The sequence below is a fragment of the Chenopodium quinoa genome, unplaced genomic scaffold, assembly GCF_001683475.1.
Source record: "Chenopodium quinoa cultivar QQ74 unplaced genomic scaffold, ASM168347v1, whole genome shotgun sequence".
NCBI classification, from domain to species: Eukaryota; Viridiplantae; Streptophyta; class Magnoliopsida; order Caryophyllales; family Amaranthaceae; genus Chenopodium; species Chenopodium quinoa.
The window spans coordinates 2,813,945-2,835,261 of NW_018742345.1; the positions used below are offsets into that span (position 1 = coordinate 2,813,945).

The 21,317-nt window shown below is 34.3% G+C and overlaps 1 protein-coding gene across 1 annotated transcript; it reads right to left on the reverse strand.

Annotated features, from left to right (window-relative positions):
• Positions 1-783: 783 nt before the first annotated feature.
• On the reverse strand, positions 784-2,368 carry LOC110693793 (uncharacterized mitochondrial protein AtMg00810-like). Its single transcript, XM_021870947.1, has 2 exons — positions 1,757-2,368; positions 784-1,020 (listed from the first exon to the last, which is right to left on the reverse strand). Exons 1-2 carry the CDS (start codon positions 2,366-2,368, stop codon positions 784-786), a joined length of 849 nt encoding a protein of 282 aa, XP_021726639.1.
• Between the last annotated feature and the right edge of the window lie 18,949 nt (positions 2,369-21,317).

Sequence of the window (21,317 nt, forward strand, 5' to 3'; positions counted from 1 at the left end):
TTACTCGGAACACACTGTGCCAAGTGCTGAAACATGAGCGAGGGAAAATTTATTTTTATTTTCTTGGACAAACAAAAGATCACAGCCATGTCCATTAGACATGCTTCTCCTTTCTTTGAAGTTCGAGGCAGAATAGTTTTCTTAACTAAATTGAACAACAACTTGTTTAATGGAATTAAATCATTGTGACTCATGATATTCTTCCCCCTTTTTCCTCCTAGATCATCAACTATATCACCACTCAGATATTTTCCAACCTTCACACTAGCCTTCCCTTTAATGTAGGTCTCATACCCAACAATAGGTGTTTTCAGAATTTTACCTAGGGTTTCAACATTGAATTCAATTTTTGTCCCATCAACTTTACTAGACATAACCCCCAATTTCACTTTAAAGTTCTGACAAAACTCAATCATAGCAATTGGGTACATGTAATTATCAGAAGCTTTACCCAACAAGTGTTCCTATCCTTGGAACTTAATTAAATCAAGAAATTCTAGGAACCTAGCCTTTCTACACCAAGCTAAATCAATGCGATGTCCTACAACATACCATCCTGCTTGTGATTCAAGTTCGGCTTGATCAGTTCCTTCCTCTTCTTCATCCTCCTTTTTCTAATTCCTCCTTTTCTGAGTTGTTATGATCTTCTTTCACTTCCTCTCCATCATTCATCTCTCCTCCTTCTTCGTCATCCTCTTTAGATTCGTCTAGTTGTTTCCCTTGAGCAAACTTGTTAACCTCTTCCATTTTCTCCTCAAGTGACTTCCCTTTTAGTTTCTTCTCTTACCACTCTTTCAGTCTTTGAAGAACACTTGAAACGGATGACTCTTCTTGGTCATTTTTACTCTCCATTTCTTTAGGTTTAGATGATGAGGTTTTAGGATTTTCAGGGGTTTTGGTCAAAGTTGAAGAAGGTTTGTAGTTAACCATGGCTAATGGAGATGTTTCCTCTTGAATTGTGTTTTCGGAGCTTTGAGAATTTTCTGATGAGACGATTTCAGCAATGATGACCATGGTATTCTAGAGATGGTTTTAAGCTTCAAAGGGTTTTTACTGAAAAGGGGTTAAGTTGATTTAACAGTGCGGTGAAAGAGGTGGGTGAAGATTCCTTTTATGATAAATGAATCGGTGTAAAGGAAATTAAGAGTTTTTCACTTTTCAGTCATTAATTGAACATATTCAATTAATTTTTCTAAATTCAAATAACAGGATATATTTTTACCAAATTCCTTTTCTTTCCAAATTCATTTAATTTTAAAAAAAAACTTCCTGAAAATAAAAAAACACAATTAGAACACGCTTTCTACACATGTGCAATGTACATAATTAATAACTTATACAATTAAGATTTTTAATGAACTTACCTCTAGTAATTAACAACGGTGACACTTCAGCTATGTTTAGCACACCAAGATTTTGCTAAATGCTCTTTTTGCTGTATTTACATTATTTTTGACTTTGCCATATCTTGGAACTTCAGAAGCAATCAATTCAGCTTGATCATTCCAAGTTCCAATCTCAATTTCTCAAATCTTTCTCTGCTTAAGGGCTTGGTTAGAATATCTGCAATTTTATTTTCAGTATGACAAAATTCTAACTTAATGTTCCCTTGCTCCACATTATCTTTTAGAAAGTGATGCCTAATGTGGATGTGTTTTACCTTTGAGTGTTGAACTGGATCCTTAGAAATACATATAGCACTAGTATTATCAAAATAAATAGGAACACATTAAAAAATAATACCAAAATCTCTAACCTGTTGCTTTATCCAAAGTACTTGTGAACAACATGCTGCTGCTGTCACATACTCAGCCTCAGCTGTAGACATTGCAACTGTGTTTTGCTTCTTGGAACCCCAAGAAACTAAACAAGGTCCTAAAAACTGTACCATACCTGAAGTGCTTTTTCTATCAACCAAATCACCTGCATAGTTAGCATAAGTAAAGCAATTTAAATCAAAGGAGTCACTTCTAGGATAGAAGAGACTCAAATCATCAGTTCCTTTAAGGTATCTAAGGATTCTCTTTACTGCTTTCAAGTGAGACTCCTTTGGGTTTGCTTGGAACCTGGCACACAAACCTACACTAAAAGATATGTCAGGTCTACTAGCTGTTAGATAAAGTAAAGAACCTATCATACCTCTATACATAGATTGATCAACACAAGTTCTAGTTAGATCTTCATCCAACCTAGTTGCTATACCCATTAGAGTGTTATTGGTCTTAGCATTATCTAGCTTGTACTTCTTGATCAGTTCCTTGATATATTTTTGTTGATGGATCATGATTCCTTCTTCAGTTTGCTTGATTTGCAATCCGAGGAAGTAGTTTAATTCTCCCATCATACTCATTTCAAATTCACCACTCATTAGGTAAGCAAAATACTTGCACAAAGATTCATTAGTTGCACCAAATAAAATATCATCAACATAAATTTGTACAACTAATATGTCAGTTCCATTTGATTTTAAAAACAAGGTTTTATCTTTTTTACCACGTTTAAAACCATTTTGCAATAGGAACTTTGACAATATTTCATACCATGCTCTTGGAGCTTGCTTCAGCCTATAAAAGAGCTTTGTCAAGCTTATAGACATGGTTTGGGAACTCTGGATTTTCAAATCCAGGAGGTTGTTCCACATAGACTTCTTCATTTAAATATCCATTTAGAAATGCACATTTAACATCCATCTGGAACAATGTGAATCCCATATAAGCAGCAAAAGCAATGAGTAAACGAATAGCCTCTAACCTGGCTACAGGAGCAAATGTCTCTTCAAAATCTATTCCTTCTTGTTGATTGAAGCCTTGAACAACAAGTCGTGCCTTATTCTTGGCAATAATACCATGCTCATCTAGCTTGTTCCTAAACACCCATTATAAACCAATAATCTTCTTATCCTTGGGTCTAGGTTCTAGATGCCAAATTTTATTTCTTTAAAACTCATTTAATTCAGCTTGCATGGCATTAATCCAGTCTGCACCAGTTAAAGCTTCAACATAGTTCTTTGGTTCCATAGAAAAAAGGAATGCATAGAATGCACAGAAGTTCCTAAGCTGAGATCTAGTCTGAGTTCCTTTTGTAATATCACTCATGATTGCATCTACGGGATGTGATTTTTGATTTTTCCATCGCTTTGGATTAAAGTCCCTGACTGGATACAATCTTTCCTGATTGTTGTTAACTAGTTCTTCTGTAGGAACTTGATCTTGAGTCTCAGTTGGAACTTCAACAGGATTTTCCTCATTCTGATCTTGATTTTGCTCTTGAGGTGGAGTTTCTGGTGCATTCTCCATTTCAGATTCTGTATTGTCTTCTGGATTCGCTTCTGGATTCGTTTCTTCTACATCTTTAGCTTGCTGCTTCTGCAATGATGTTGATTCCTCATCTGGATCTTGCTTGCGCACAAGTCCAATTTCAAAATCATCATCACAATCCTGTACATCATTTAAGTGTTTAGTTTCATCAAATAAAATATGTACAGATTCCTCAACACACATTGTTCTTTTATTATAAACTCTATATGCTTTACTATTAAAGGCATATCCTAAGAATACTGCCTCATCACTACATTCATCAAATTTTCCCAAGTTCCTTTTACCATTATTATGAACAAAGCATTTACATCCAAAAGATCTAAAGTAAGAAATATTAGGCTTTCTCCCTTTGATTAGCTCATAAGGAGTTTTGTTGGTGATGGCTCTAACAAATACTCTGTTAAGAATATAGCATGCCGTATTCACTGCTTCTGCCCAGAAGTTCCTAGGCAGTCCACTTGAGATCAACATTGTTTAGGCCATGTCTTCAAGGCTTCTATTCTTGCGTTCCACAACACCATTCTGTTGTGGAGTTCTTGGTGCAGAAAAGTTGTGATCCATTCCATGCTCAGTGCAAAATTTATCAAACCTTGAGTTTTCAAATTCTGTTCCATGATCTGATCTGAGGTGAACCAATGGATTACCTGTTCTTCTCTGCTCTTTCTTTAAAAAGGCTACAAATTCATCAAATGTCTCATCTTTGCTAACTAGAAAGAAAACCCAAGTAAATCTTGAAAAATCATCAACAATAACCATTACATATCTCTTACCACTTCCACTTTGGATTCTCATAGGACCACACAGATCCATATGAATAAGTTCTAAAGATCTTTTGATACTTACCATTTTCTTGGACTTGAAAGAAATTCGAGTATGCTTTCCTCTAACACAAGCATCACACACTTTATCATACATGAACTTAATGCAATGAAGTCCTTCCACTAGTTCCTTAGATCTAAGCTTATCGAGTAAAGTAAAGCTTGCATGGCCAAATCTCTTGTGCCATAATAGAGGATCATCCTCTATAACACTGAGACATGTTAAACTGCTGTTAGGAACCTCGTTAAGATCAACAACATATGTGTTCCCTTTACGAGTTCCTTCTAAAATAATGTTTCCAGTGTCATTGTGAATGATTCTGCATTTATTAGAGGTAAAGCTTACAGAGTTACCTTTGTCACAAAATTGTGAAAAACTTAACAAGTTGTGTTTGAGACCCTCGACCAAAAATACATTATCAATAGAATGGGAACTTGACCTTCCTACTTTGCCAATAACAACTATATCTCCTTTCATGTTATCACCAAAGGTTACAGTTCCCCCTATAATAGGCATCCAGTGAGAGAAATCTAGATTTGTCTCCAGTCATGTGCTTAGAACAACCACTGTCGAGGTACTAAGTGTTGTTCCCCCTCACTGGAACCTGCATGAAGAATCAAACATTAGTATCAGGAACCCAGGTTTCCTTGGGTTCTTGTGTAACATGAGTGGGATTATTTTTCATAACCCAAATCTGTTCAACATGGTTTTCATTTTTCTGTGTGCTCTTTTCTTTCTTAGGACACTTAACCTGCTTGTGTCCTGTTTTACCACAGAAATAACAAACAATACTACTAGGTAGGTTAACCTACTTCTTTTTCTTTTGGAACTTCCTTTTGAAACCCAAACCTTCCGTTCTTTTGGTTTTAGCTTTGGTGATCTAATCAAGAGCTCTATACTCTATAGGTTGTTTACCTTTCCTAAATCTCTCGAGTTCCCCCTCAAGTCGTGCCTTATCCGTTCTTAAATCCTCCAAATTAAATTTTAGTTTTTCAAAATTCGGATATTGAGCAAGTGAAGGAACTTCAAAGTTAGGAGCATCAAGGCAGATTTTCATCAAGGCTAGTTCCACATTTAACATTATGTTATCATGTTTCAACCTATCAATAGTCTCTTTCAAAATTTTATTATCATCAAACAAATTAAAGAACCTATATTGAATGTCAAACTTCATGTTATCAATCCACTCACTGTTATCTTTGTAAGTTATTAAAGCTTCATCACTTTGCTGTTTAGATTTATATAATTCCTTTAATTCTTCTTGTATATCCAACACAACACATATCAAATTATCTCTAGAGAAATGTTTTAAATCTTTTTGAGAAAACCATTCCTCAGATTACAGTGCTTTCAATTTTTCCTTTTCATCTGTTTTTTCCATTAGATATAGACGAGCAATTTCTTTTGATGGTTGATCCTCTTCTTCTTCAGAATTTGTATCTCCCCAGGCAGCTAGCATAGCCTTTTTCACATTGTCCTTCGTGAAGTAAGGCTTATAGACTCTTGACTCCGTTGGAATACTCTTTTCCTTTAGTCTTTCTTTTGTCACCTTCCTTAAGAGGACAGTCCTTAATGAAGTGATATTTAGACCCACACTTGAAACAGGTTGTGTCTCTGGAACTTGTACTCCTTTTGTTCCTATCAAACTTCCTGTTGTTCATCATCTTCTCAAACCTTCTTACCAACATCGCCATCTCTTCCTCATCAACTTCTGAGTCCTCTAAATCTTGAGCCTTCAAAGCAAGACTCTTGTTTTTGGAACTTTTAGTACTGGAACTCAGATGAAGTTCATGAGTCATCAATGATCCAGCTAGTTGTTCCATGTTGAACTTGGTAAAGTCCTTGGCTTCATATATGACAGTAACCTTGGATCTCCAGCGTTCATCTTGTGGTAGGATTCTTAAGATCTTTCTTTCCTGTTCATCAATAGGAATGTGTCTACCAAGGGAATTTAACTTATTAATAATATCATTAAATCTAGTAAACATTTCCTCTATAGACTCCTTAGATTGCATTTCAAACCTTTCATATCTAGACATCAATAAATCAATCTTAGAATGTTTTACCTCATTAGTACCTTCATGAGTTACCTCTAGTAGATCCCAAATCTATTTAGTAGACTTACACCCCATGATACGATTGTGCTCATGAGGTCCAAGTCCACAATGTAAATACTTTATGGCTAAAGCATTTAACTCAATTTTTTGATAGTCTTCTTTATCATAATCAGAAATAAGTTAAGGAGCTACCTCGTTCTTTTCATTAGTTGAGGTTATTTCAAAATCACCAGATTCAATAACACGCCAAACTTGGTAATTTTTAGCCTTGATGAAGATCTCCATCATGTCTTCCAATAGGTGTAAAACTTACCATTGAACATGGGCAGATGTTGGGTGGAATACCCTTCTTCAAGTTTCTCCTTGTAATTCATCTCTCCAGGAACTTACTCAGCAAAGTTATCTTCTTACACGTGAGAACCTTGCTATGATACCAATTGTTAGTTGAGACGAATAATACAAGAGGGGGGGGGGGGTGGATTGTATTTGAGTTCCTAGTGACTACTTTTTGCGGAATAATAAAATAATGCTTTTAGGAACTTACAAAGACACACAGATTTTACGAGAAACCTTCCAGGGCCCAACTGGAAGTAAAACCTCGACCCTACCTTAGGGAATTCAAACACAAGCCACTTCACTATAATAGGGAAAACACCAAGTTACAACCTACTATAATCAGACCTTTACTCACAAGTTCCAGAACGAATTAGCTACACAGTAGGACCCTATCTTACCCAATCTAAGCACCACACTTAGATTCACTTGTACTCCCAAAGTACATTAAATCTCAGCTTCACACTATAAGCTTACACAAACTTTATGTAAATATTAAACACACACACACACCCAAGTAACCTAACCAATACAAGTAATGAAACCTAGTATATGATAGGCAAGCAATGCACGAAATCTGAAACTAATATGACAAGGTTAGAAGCTTGGTAAACTTACTCAATTAAAGCTCATTGATTTTTTCACGCATAAACTTACATAAACCTTAAACCATTTCGATCTCTACTATTTATACAAGTATGACTTGTATAGCAAGTAGGTTTTCTAAAAGATAAACAAGTTAATTTTCCTTATCTTTAAAACACGGTTTTTAAGTAAACCTTATAGAAGAAAATCTTTTCCGGAAAATAAGATAGAAAGATTATGTTAAGAAGATTAATATCTTTTTAACAAACTGATTTTAAGAAATAAAACCTTTTAGAAAATCTTTTTCTAAATTCTATCTTTTATCTTTTCCCTTTTAATTTATTTACCAAGCTAATTTGCCACGCTTCTAATAAATTTCGTGCATAACCTACTTAACATATTTAACAACAAATCTAGAAGATAAAATCATAGCTAAATAAAATTGATGCGCCGCGCTTCCGTATAAGTAGGTTACTTGGGCTTCACGCAGACTAAGTTCCTTTAGGAACTTACCGTCTTCAATCGCAGACCAGGCTGACATCTCAGCTTGCTGTCTTCAAGTTCCTGTTAGGGAATGTTCCTATTAGGGAACTTAGTTCTTGTTAGAGAACTCTTCTTCTACACGGTTTAACTTTCTGTTTAAAGGCTCCTTTAGTCTTCTTAGCTCAAGTTACTTCTTCTATCACCAAGATCAATTTTACCTAAACTAATCAAACACTTAAAAACCTTTATTAGTTGAGTTTGCTTTAGTTTAAGTTCAGCATCATCAAAACCTTTAAGCTTCAACACCACCTTTTGATTATTTTTCAATAATCCGACCTTTAATGTCAATACACTTCAAATGGTTTCAAGTGATCGATAACTTTTTAAATAGGTAGAATAGATTATTTTGGGCAGATGAGGCAAAGAAAATGGAGTAGAAAAGTGCTAAAATTTTGAGGAGATTGAGAGAAAATGTAGTAGTATACCTTTTTTTTAACGTTGCATTCATACGAGGAGAAATAAATGTTAGAAAACTGTAATTTTTTCATGTTGATAATCGACTAAGGGGCTGTTTGGTTCACAAGGGGTAATTGGAATGGAATGAACAAAGGGAAAAGAAAAGAATGGAATGAAAATACCTTATATTTGTTATGTTGTTTGTTTTAAAAACAAAGGGAAACAATCCCACCACACCCAACCATCTAATTCATTAACTTTTCACCTTTTTCCAGCCACCATCCATCCACCAAATCACTTACCGCACCTCCCCCACCAATCGCTGCCCTTCACTAACCCTCCTTTGCCCCTCGTCGGCCCAACCCAGCTTATTCCTCCCCTAAAAAACCTTCCTTAGCCTAGTAAAACCTTAGAATCTAGTCTCACTCCCCATAAAACCCGTTGACCGGCCCTCCCCCACCCTAAAAACCCTAGCGCCTAGGGTTTCAAGCGTGGGGGAGGGCCGGTCGGTCGTTTTACAGTGAGGGAGATGAGTTTTTTTATATTTTAGGTAATTCGATGGTGGGTTCCGAGAGTGACGATGGTCGACGAGGAGAGGGGAGGTGCGATGAGTGGTGAAGTGGCTGGTTGTGGTGCGGCTTTCCGGTGATTTGGGTAGGTAGGGTGGTGGTATGGTGGTGTAGTGGTGGCTAGGGACTGGGAATGGAAATAACTAAGGGATGTAGGTAATGGACTTAGAAGGATTTAGGGGAATGAAGAGGGTAAAAGGAATCGGAAAAAGGCTAAACAAACAACAACAAAGGGAATCAGGGCAGTTGATTCTCATTCCCTTTGATGAATACCCCCAATCAAACGACCCCTAATAATATTTAGGAAAGGGGGTGTAGGTATGAGTACATACACTTGGGGGTAGGTGTAGACACTTAAAAATGTCTCCCCAAAACCAAACCCGATGATGAACAACCTTTCATCGCCATTATTGGTCGGGTTAAGTATTTAATCTTGGAGTGCTTAAATCAATATTTCCATTTCATAAAACTAGCCCAAATCCTATCCCATTCCCCAAACCATAACTTATTTTCCTCTTTTCGTGCCTTTAAACCCAAAATAATTCATTTTGTAGCTCTAACCGAATTTTGCACAAGTATGTGTACACCTCAAAGAGGTCTTTCAAGGGTTATAATGATTAAGGTGATGGTTTAAGGAAGAAAGGGGTAAAAAGAACAAGACCCGAGAGAAGCCCCAAGATGTGTAATTGTGAATTGGACTTTGCAAGTTTTATTTTCAACATTTCTTTTGCTTAGACTTTTTTTTTTTTTGAATCAATGTGGGCAATCTCAGATCATGCGGTCCATCACTCACTTAGCATTCATGTTTCTCAGGCACGGTACCAAGAACTCAATGAGAGGCGCAATTTGAGACGTGTTCATATCAAAGACATTGGAACACTTGCCCTTAGAAATTGTTTTTTTGTTGCTTTTTTTTTTTACTTGCCTTTGAATGTTATACAAATTACACACCTTCCTATCCCAAGGCTAGGTGATTGTGGGTTGAATATATAAGGCTAATCGTTAGACGAGGCTCAAAGTGGTTGATGAAGAAATGAAAATGTGATTTAATGGTTAATAGGGACTGAATGGGTTGCAAAGGTACCTCAAATCATTGGTATACCTTGTGTTTAGTTCGGAAATTTTATTTTATTTTATTTTTTTATTTTACTTTTTTACTAATGACATAAAACAAAGCATGAAACGAAAAAAAAGCATGAAATCTTGTATGGGAACTTGTCTTGTGCTTCGTCTTCATGGTTGCCTATGAATTACTTGTTACCGCCAAGAGGAACACGAAGTTTGTTTTTGCTGATGCTTTGATTGGAATTAAAGAAGGAAGGAATGACGTTCCCCTTATTCTTCCAACTCTTAACTAGTGATTCTTGAACTCGATTACTATGGAACAAAATGAGCTCACTTAATGCATTGACTCAATACTCGGATTGGAAAGGAAGAGTGTATGAAAGAATTTTGAAAACCAATGGGGAATACTCCACCCATTCCTATTACGACGGAAAACGACGCATGCATGGTCCTAGTATACGATCATAAACAATATAGTGTATTGCTCGAAGACAAAGTATGTGCAATGACTCAACATGTGTGATCAGGTGAGTTTATTAAGACTCCTGGTATGATAGCATGGCTAGACATGAGGACGTTGTGACAAACAAAGGACCCAATATAATGACCAAATAGCACGGAAGACTAAAAGACAATTAACTTGATTAATTTTGTCCAATTTTAATGTTTATGCTATTTACTAGGTGAAAACGGTCCATTGGCAATCGTTAGTCATAAACAAGATCAACCACAATCAAAGACAATGGACACATGTTAAGGTTAACACAAAAAACACAAGAACCTAGGAAGAGTACTAGAATTCTAGAAGAGTTAGGACTCATGGGTATAAATAAATAAATAAAAATAAAAAACTATAATCCTATGTTATACGAGTTGACACGGATTAAAGGACTTGGCTAAGACTAGCTAGAATCGAATAAAACAAAAAGAAAGTTGACGCTAAAAAGACACCTAAACTGGATAGGCTGTAGTAATTCGGTTATAACTTTTGATCTGTGACTCTTATTATGACGAAACCAACTCTAAATGAAAGATAAAACTCGGGGCTACAGATCCATAGGTGGAACGACACGTAACTCTTTCTATAACTCAGGCTATGACCAAAACAAGTTGACGCTTGTGCAGTATACGGGAATAAAAATCCGGGTTGACTAAAAAATAAATAAAAAAAAGACTATGACTCGACTTAAATAAAAAAAAAAGATTTGATAAGAAAAATAAAAAAATAAAAATAAAAAGTCAATAAAAAAATTCACATATAAGCACATTTTCACACATGATGCAATGAAGTTCGCAACCTAAAGTCAAGTTCTATGTTCGACTATGGTCAAGCTTAAAAGGGTGTCAAAGGGTACCATGGTTAAGAGTTTGGACGCGTTAGCAAGGCAACCTCCCTTGAGAGTGTGATAAATCATGTTTATATAGAGTTTATAGGCACGTTTATGCTAGTTTTATAGTTGATTTTTAGGTCTTTTTGTCTCTTTTTAGGCCGCAAATGCATAATTTGTTTGTTTTGTATTCTATTACGCTCCATTTGTGTTTTTTTTTAATGTTTCAGATGATTTGATAGACATTTGGACGCTTTCGTAGTGTTTGGAGTTGATTTGGATGATATTTGGATGGAAGTCGATTAATTGAGTTTATAAATCAAAGATCCCACGTTCGTGGATGTTGATTTTGAGATTAATATGCATGAGGAATGAATATAGCATCCACAAGGGTTGTTACGCACTTTTCGGAATTGAATTTGAGTTAGAAACGAAGTTAAACGATGTTTTACAAAGTGGCAAAACAGACCTTTGGTCACTCTTTTCATCATAACATGAGTTATACAGCTCGGATTGAAGCGATTCAAATTGCGTTGGAAACTAGACTTGAAGAGCTTTCCAATGATTGGTTGCACGCCTCAAGAAAATTCATAGAACAGAAGTTATAGACGTTTGAATCTAAGCATTGCAGTCAGCCACCCGCGAGATGTTGCTGCGTCCCTGTCCCGCGACCACTCGACACCAGCCGCAGCTAATGCCAGCCCGCGGCCACCAGACTGCGCCCGCAGGTTCTGGCGAGCCAAAGAAGCCCATGAGGTGCTCTTTTTGTCGACTTTGCTTGCGGTTTTATGCCACTCATCTTTTATCATCCAATAATAATTCAACTTATGTAATCTTTATTTTCTTTATTTATTTTTAGATTAGTTTAAGGATAATATAAATATTCCAAGGGATTAATATTTTCCCTAATGCCTTTTTATATCTTTTATTATTCTACGTTCTATGGAGTTTTCTCTTGAACCCTAGTTTCTCATGGCATCTCCATGGAATCTTCCATAGATGATTCTTGGGTTTATTATTTCAATTTATTGAGGTATATATTTCTATCTCTTATTTTTAATTACGTTTTATTCCTTAGATCTAGTTTTAATTATTTCTTCCATGTTTTAGTAGTTTATTTCTAGGGTTTTGAAATCCATGTTTATATAATGAATCTTGATTGATGTTTTTAATATTTTGATTATTAATTTCTGTAATTGATAGTGTTTTATTAATAATCTTGCAACCTGATCAATTGTTTGATTAATTCATGTTAATAAGAGTTTGAATCGAAAAATCTTACTTTTAGAGGCTTCCCTACAATTAGCAATTCTGATTATGTTAGCGACCGTACTGCATATGTTGAATTTAGAGCGTTAAGACCCGATCGTAGGCTTAGCAATTGCTCTAGATAATTGATTGATTGAATTGTTATTGATATTTGATAGATTTAAAGCTATAAAAATGGTGAACCATAACCCTAGGTCTTTTTATTAATTGTTTTATTTCTATTTTAATTTAGACTATTTTTTTATCCCAATTTCGTGACATAGTTTAGTTTCTCCATACGTTAGAAGTTAGATTGAATAACCATCTCTCTGTGGATTCGACCCTACTTACTCTACTATATTGGTAGTTGGTTTTGTTAGGAATTTATTTTTGACAGGTGTATGACAAACATATCAGGGTGTATGCCAACGGGCGGCTCTGCGAGTTCGTGATGAAATCGAACTCGACTGCATGGTTTGGGTGGATTTAAAAACTTGGATGAACCCTTAATGAGCGTTTTTGGGTTGATAGAGCTTAAATTCCCTGGGCTAGCCACATATGTAGAACACGTACTATTGTGGCAAAAAAAGGTAACCTAAAAAGCATATGCATATGTGACAATGCCAATTAAATCGCAGGAATACAATTCAAGAATCTTTCAAGTCTCATCCACTCATCTTAATTAAATACCGATCACTCAAATCGATAAATAACCAAGAATCCTCCCCAGTGGAGTCGCCAAATTGTAGGCGTCGCTCGAAGTGCGCCTACGTTAAAGCATGTGTGAATATGTTTGACACTCATAGGAAGTGGGAATTGACATAATACGATTAGGGACAAGGAAAGTAGGGAGCCGCCAACAAGTTTGTAAGGAACTTGTAAATCGTTCTTGGATCATAAAAGACAATCACGATTAAGGGACAACGATAGGCAACAACGATTAACCTGTGAAGGTTACACCCCATTCATAATCCATGAGATTTCTAACTCCATATGGTTCTAAACCACGAAAGGAGGATCGGGGATGATGGTACAAAGTGAGTCATGGAGTCACATTCGCCCTTATTGGCCTCTACTCAATTCTTGTAGTGAAAAGTGATTCCTGCGATCTCAAAGGCATACAAACAAAATATTCAATTTGCTCCAAACTATTATAGGCTAAATTAGTTGAATATTAATGCAAAATATAATTCTAAAATATTTGTGATCACTTGAATTAAATAACAAGATTTAAAATGAACCTAAACCGGTTGTCCATATTATCTTATTAAGCGTGATTTTGAATTACATATTCCCTTTAAACATGCAATATAGTGATCATAATAAATATAATAAAATAAGCATTTATATTGGAATCAATTAAAAATAATAGAGTTAGTCAAATCAAACATAATAATCCAATCATGATACTAGCAACAAGAATAAAAATAAGAGTAATTAAGTGATTAATTACTCACTTTTTGCGTTTCCTTAAATTGCTACATCATGAATAAACTGTTAGTAACTTCAATAAAAATAAATCAAATTAAAACAATTAAATTAAATTAAAATTAGAGTTGATTTGGTCCAAACCCTCAGTCAATTATACCTTTCACGCCTTGGTTAAAGTATAGAACTTCAGGTATTGTATGAACTCCTTGGAGTGCTTAAAGGAAGGGATAATGAAAGAATAGGGAGGCTAGTGTTTAGGCTAAAGATGTAGAAGAGAATGATTTGATGACCAAGCTTGTTGATGATTGAAAAAGGGATATATGACCTCTATTTATAAGGAAAAAGAAGGGTCGAAGAATTAAGAAAAGATAAGAATTCAAATTAAAATAATACTCTTGCGATAGATAGCAGTTTTTGCTATTTTTGTTTTTATCATATCTTTTGATTCAGAAATTGGAATAAAATAAATAAGATATTTTTAGAAAGATCTTGAAGTCTAATTTCTAACCCAATTAGAATCAGATTAAAATCTGTTGTAGAATAAAAGATATGGACGAAATAGTGGGACGGTGTCGGTTTTGGAGAGAGTTTGATATTTAACACATATCTTATTCGTTATAGCTCGGAATTGATATTATGATATATCATTGGAAAGACAATTTCAAGGGCTATCCAACCATATAAGATTCAGATAAAAACTATGAGGCACGAAAATAATATCGGAATATCTTTGAACATCTTTCAATTCGGATAGAAATAAGATTTTCAAAAAGAAAAGTGTTATTAATTTCAAACTCTTTAATAATATATTTTCAAAAGGAATAATAAGATCTTCTCTTCAACCGTCTTGTTCATTATTGGGCCTCCAACTCTGGCATCAAGACTTGACCTCCCTTGAGGACTCAAACCACCATAAAAAATTTGAATGATTTGGTAAGTGGGGATTCCATGGTGAGGACAATCTCTTTGATAATCCTTGTACCTCTCCCATGCTTCATAGAGGATTTCACTAGTTCTTTGCTTGAAACTTTGAATCAAAGCTCTAGCCTTTACCATTTTCTTTTGAGGGAAGAAATAGGAAAGAAATTCCTTGGTGACTTCATCCCAAGTTCTTACAGAATTAGGCTTCACTTCCTTGTCTATCCACTCTTGAGCTCTTCCAATTAGAGAGAATGGAAATAGCTTGAGCCTTATTAATTCTTGCACTACACCGCTCACCTTTATCGTGTTGCAATATTTCTCGAACTCCTTAAGATGATTGAGCGGACTTTCATTTCTTCCTCCACTATATTGTCTTCTTTCAATCAAAGTTATCATTGTCTGCTTGATTTTAAAATCACTATCCGGGATCAATAATGGTGCAATCCCGCTCTCATATATGCATCCGGAGTGCCCATCTCCTTCAACGTAAGCCTTGGGACTTCTCCCATGTTAACTTGCACACATAAACTCAAAAAGAAATTATTAATAGCAGGCTACAAATGTAGCTAAAAGAGAAAAATCTTTTTGTATTTTCGAGATAAGGTGAAATAGACTCAACAACAATAGCAAACAACTATGCCATTCCCCGGCAAAGGCCCCATTTTTGAACGAGGGTTGAGACTAGGTCGTTAGACTAATCTTCCCAAGGATAAAAAAAATTTGTAATCACTCAACACATCCTTATAACTAGCATAGGATTAAGTCGAGGGTCAAACCACCTGGAATGGGAGGTGAATGCTAATGCTAAAGCTAAGCTATTTCAAAGTAATAAAGTAAGGTGTGTATATTCTAAGACAATCAAACAATCAAGATAAGATGAAATAAAATATATCAAACACTAGGGTTTAGGATCCACATAAACTTGCAAAGGATACAACTAATCGAGATTGGAATTAACTAAGTCGAGTATTGCGAGGGAAAATCAATAATGCAATCAAAAGAGTTTTATAAGCTATTCTCGTAGAGGTCAAACTAGCGCCAACTACGAGAGACTCTAGATAGGAACTTCACAAACCAACTCAATCGACAAATGCAAGCCACAAATCAATTGTCCGTATCAATATGAACTTACAATGCAATCTGGTGCGAGTAACTATGTTGATCAATCCTTAATTAAACACACACATGTACATAATCAATCAACCAATTTAATCACAACATAAACTCCATCAATTTCCCCCAATTAGCATCAATCCATTACTTATATATGCTTTACTATCACCCTAGAAAGTACACTACTCACTATCCATGGAAATCAAAATCAAAACTAAGCTAAACAAAAAATTCATCATCATCATTTTAATCAAACTAAATCAATCATAAATCAATAAAACTTGAACAATTAACAAAGCAATTGAAATCAAAAGCTAAAGATTGCATAAAAGTAAAAGAAATCCTTACAAACTTGATTCAAATCAATGGAGAAAATACTTATAATCATCAATCTTCAATCATCAACCAAGAACTTCTCTCTCTACAAACTAAAGTTTCTCGATCTTTCTACAAAATCTAACCAAATTCTATTCTAATTTTAAAAGAACTAACTCCCCCTCTAAAATTAGAAAGAAAATCTTTATATAGTAAAATTAATAAAGGGAAGGTAGTTAGATCGTCCAAAATAGACCTGTACAGGCGCGACCAACTTCAAGGGGGAGCATGGCCGCGCAAAACTAGGTACGGAACAGAGACCCTGAGAGGCGCGCCTGCGCCACTAGGCCGCACAGCCGCACAATGGTCATGCGCGCCCGCGCTTGGGAGCAGGGCAGCCTCCTTCACCTTTGACTTGCACTTCCTCGTACGCTCCACTTGATGATGTTGATGAACACGGAAGAAGGCAATCTCCAAATAGCCCCCACAGTGGGTTCAACACCAAGATTGGTGTACCCACCGCTTGCATGCACGAGTTAGAAAACTTGGCCTATACACTTCTTCAATCTTGAACTACAAATGGTAGGCAAGAGGCATCTCAAACGATGTAAAACTTGGGAAGGAGACTCAATAATTTTCGAATTACGATCATAACCTTAAAAATGAACGAAAACAAGCAAATAAAAGATAAAATAACAAAATAAACCAAGAAATTCATTAAAATAGAAATCCAACTAAGAAAATGCAAACTAAATAAATAAAGAGTAAAACTAAGGAAAAATTCAAGAAAAGAGCTATAATATAGCATGAATTTCACCCTAAAGAGAACTTAATGAGTTCCATAAATGACACACATCATGTAGTAGCCTAAAAGAGCTATTATTCAATGGTCGATGATAATTGCTCCATATATATTCTAGAGAATTTTTAAATAAGCTTTGTCCTAGTGGCATGAGTCCTCATGAGCTTATATTGAAAGCCAACAGTCCAAATATTTTGTTGCGTAACATCTTACCGTCATTTGGTCTTTGCAATGGAACACTGATGATATGCAATAAATTCTTCCCAAAACTCATTGAATGTGTTATTGTCGTTGGCCATCACAAAGGAGAGCATGTATTGATATCAAGAATTAACCTAAGACCATCAGAGTCTTTAGCTTATCCTTTTCAATTTCAGAGGAAACAGTTCCCTTTAAAGCTCAGCTTGTCAATGACTATCAACAAAGCTTAAGGGAAAATACTTAATAAAGTTGTTGTTTATCTTACGGGATCATGCTTTTCACATGGCCAGTTATATGTTGTCCTTTCTCGAGCTCGACAAGCAGCTAATGTCAGTATTAAAACTGACATGGATGCTAATCAGCCAGATTTGGGTCATGTTAGAAATGTAGTATCCTATGATATTCTTTACATGGCATCATCTAGCTACATCAGTGAGTGATATCTTTCCATTCTCTCTTATTATAGTCTATAGCTGATTTGTGTATTATTTTTATATTAGGTGTTCAGATCAAAATACTACTTTAGCTAATTTTCTTTTATTACTTTTATTTCCAACATGTTAGACTTTTTCTGTCAAAATTTAGTTCCTTTTTAAGTATGCAATAATTGACCAATCAACATAGCAAGATTTATTTAAGGTCTTGCATGCTATTAATAAATTTAAGAATCTTTTTCTTTTAGCTAATATTCTTATATAATATCAACCTCTATAGGTAACTGACATCTTCTAAATGGCTTTTCAGTTTTCTACATAGTGCTACAGGGTGTTTTTGCTGATCACAGAGCCACGGGATAACAAATTATCCTTTTGGTTTTGTCTAAAATCTAAATGTAGAACAATCAACCAAACAATATCCATAATTAGTATGTTATTTATATATATAAATGAACAAATAAGTTATTGTGATCCCTTTGAACTATATGTATATGCACGTATATGTATTTTATAGAACCCATGATGCGATAGTCGTGTTATCTAGACACTAAAAATTGTGTCTTTGTCACTATCGCTTAATATTCACCTACATGTCACAAACAATACAATTTGACAAATTGTATCAACGCAGCAAGACTTCCAACAAAAACAAAGCAAAAAGGACACAAACTACCAACCAATCTAATAATAAATCAAGAGAATGAAACTTTGTTCTTCTTTTAAAAAAAAAAAAAAATTTGATTATCTATTACTAACTTAAAAGAAAAATTAGTGCAAGGGAAGAATGTCAGGTAAAAAGGTTTTGCTAAAAAATGGACAAAAAATTGAAAACACATACATAAGCAATATGGTCTTTTAGAATACATGGAATGCATGTTATTGGAACAATAAATTTTATATCATTAAAAGGCAAAAATTACTATTCCAAATGAAACTAAGAGTAGAAATAAAAATCTTACAAAGCATAACATTTTAAAAAAAAAAAAAATCTTACAAAGCATAACATTTAAAAAAAAAAAAATTTCTTACAAAGCATAACATTTTTTTTTTTTTTTTTTGTATAAGCTAAAAGATATAAAAATAAATATGCAAGCTAAAAGATATGGAAGTAGATATGCAAATCTATATTTAAATACTATTGATCATTCAAGTACATGCTATATATCTATAAAATATAGAATTACCTATTTTACGAGTAAGCTTACTAAGTGTATGAAAAAAAATGCATAACAAAACACTGTTGATGGAAACAGTAAGGTTGAATTCTTGCTTCTTCCTTTACTTTTTTTTAGGTCATGTGTATTATAAAAGCACTAGGCCTCATTGTTCCTCATAAAACTCATAGTCTAAGCAGTACATCACAAAAGACAAACCAAAGAAAAGGGCAAGAAAAAAAAACTCACAAATAAATAGGAAGTAATATTCTCAAATATTAGCATTAAACCCTCTGCTCCTTGGCAGGTATATATGATAAGCCTATATACTATTTCAATTTGTTGCCTTTTTTTTACAATTTAAGTTAGTTTTAGCGGAAATTATTGCTAGCTCAAGATCCATTTATAGATTGCATATATGCTAAAATTTAATATTCTTAAAACTCAAGATGTTATGCAACCAAAAGAGTCATTACTTGTCTGTATACAAGTTACTTATGTCATACATAAATGCCGGTTGATGCTCAGAATTAGAAAATTGTTAGCCTTTTTAGTTCATATGAGATATGATTGGTATTCTACTTGATCTTAACACTTTATGTTCATCCATAAATACCCTTTTTAGTAACTACTAGACCAATTTGTTTATATTAGTGTAAAAACTTCTCAAGATTATAGACCTGTAGAATGAATTTACACCTTCACTATTTAATATTGATGAGCTATCTCTTTGTGCAACTGTACTTGTAATAGTGATCAAACAAAGCATGTTATACAATTAGAATTATCATATAAAAATAGCTTTAATTTTGTATTTTCACTAGCTCTGTCAACAACAAATAATTAACACCAATAATATAGGAGCCATATATCTACACTTATTTTCAGGCATTAGAGTATATGCAATGTCAAATTTCTATGAAATCAATGTTAAAACATGAGAATGTTTAATTAATGTTGTAATTTTAAAAGTAAACATGTAAATATACATATATATAAAGAGTTTTTTCATGATATATCACTTGATAAATTATCATAATCTATATGTAAAATCAAAACTTATTTAATTTTCTGATTGTACTTTTAATAGAAAATCTTGTTATGGCACCCAAACGAAAATTTCTCGATGAACTCGATACATCGAGTACATCATACAAGATTAACGTAAACATTTCAGAAAAAGGTAGAAAGCAAGAGTCTGAGAAGCAAAATATTTTACTAGTATATTATCTTACAAGATGACAAGGTATAATTTATACATTCCATTTTCAAGCACACACTAAACTTATAACAAATCATGATGCATAGTGATATATTAAGTATTGTTTTGTTCGTTTTCCATAAAAATCGCATGAAGATGACATTATTCGGTGATCTGATTGATGCATATAAAGAAGTCTCCTTGTTTAGAGGCAACTATGACATTGCTAATGCTTTAATATGGCCATTAGATGCACAATATAGGGATAAAGAAACGGATCTGCCATTTCAGATGACAATAGGGAGCAGAACCCTCATCCAGTCTTTAGATCCTAAAGGAAAACAAGTGTTTCCTAGACATCAATCTCTTGCTTTTGTGCCAAGAGTTTCTACTTATGATGTTCCACATGGTAGAAATGATACTTAAACTAATATAATAAGCTTTTATTTTGAAATATCCAGTCCATTTCTAGCAATTTACTAACACATTCTCTTCTTTTGTAGATATCCTTGTTATTGTGATATATGTTGCAAATGATCCAAGAAAGATTGTGACAACCCTGAACAAGGAATCTTATATATGCGACTTGATGGTTATAAATCATAAGGTACTTGCATATATACTTTAAATTAACTCAATATAATTATAACGTTACCATAACTACAATGATTCCATTCTGACTTTGCCCAACAACTTTTAGCACAGATTCACCAGTAAAGGTGTGTACCTAAAATGGTTTATCTGGAAAATAGTGTGAAACTCTTATTCCTGACAGTGAAAATTTCAGAGTAATAGGCATCATAGCTCTGTGTCCTACTTCTCGCAAAGGTAGGTCACAGAACAGGTTAATAAATGTATACTTTACCTCACCTATATCATTGGTTATCAACAAGATAATAATAGCTTTTACCTTACTCAAATCAAGGGATTTCAACTTGAATAATTCATGTCTATTGTAATAATTGAATCTCTTGAAGGTGAACAAGCAGATGCCTTGACTGAATGGTATAATAATTAACATCTACTTCTAAGATTAGTTAATAGTAGATATGTTAAATTCTTTTAAACTAATGTACATTATTTTTGTTGATGATAGGACAAGAATGCATCTAAATGTCTAATAGAACATCAGACTAGAGTTATGGCTGCTTGGAATCCACCTACAGAAAGAATTTTAACAACAATAGCCCATACCAAATCCAAAAAGGTAGACTTATATGATGCAGTATTTATATATAGCTATTGTAGAGCCCTCTTTGTCTTCTATTAATTGCAATAGGATAGTTCTTGCTTATATGATTTTAAAGTTAACATGCCAAATATCAAGATTATGCTAAAATTTATGTTGGCAATGCAATCAGCGTAAACGCTTCCAAAGGAGGTTTATTGGCTCAGAGTTACAACATCTGATATTCAGTATGACAGGCTTAGAACATATATAGGGTGTTCTTACTGTGGAAAGCGAACACAATTACCTCTTGG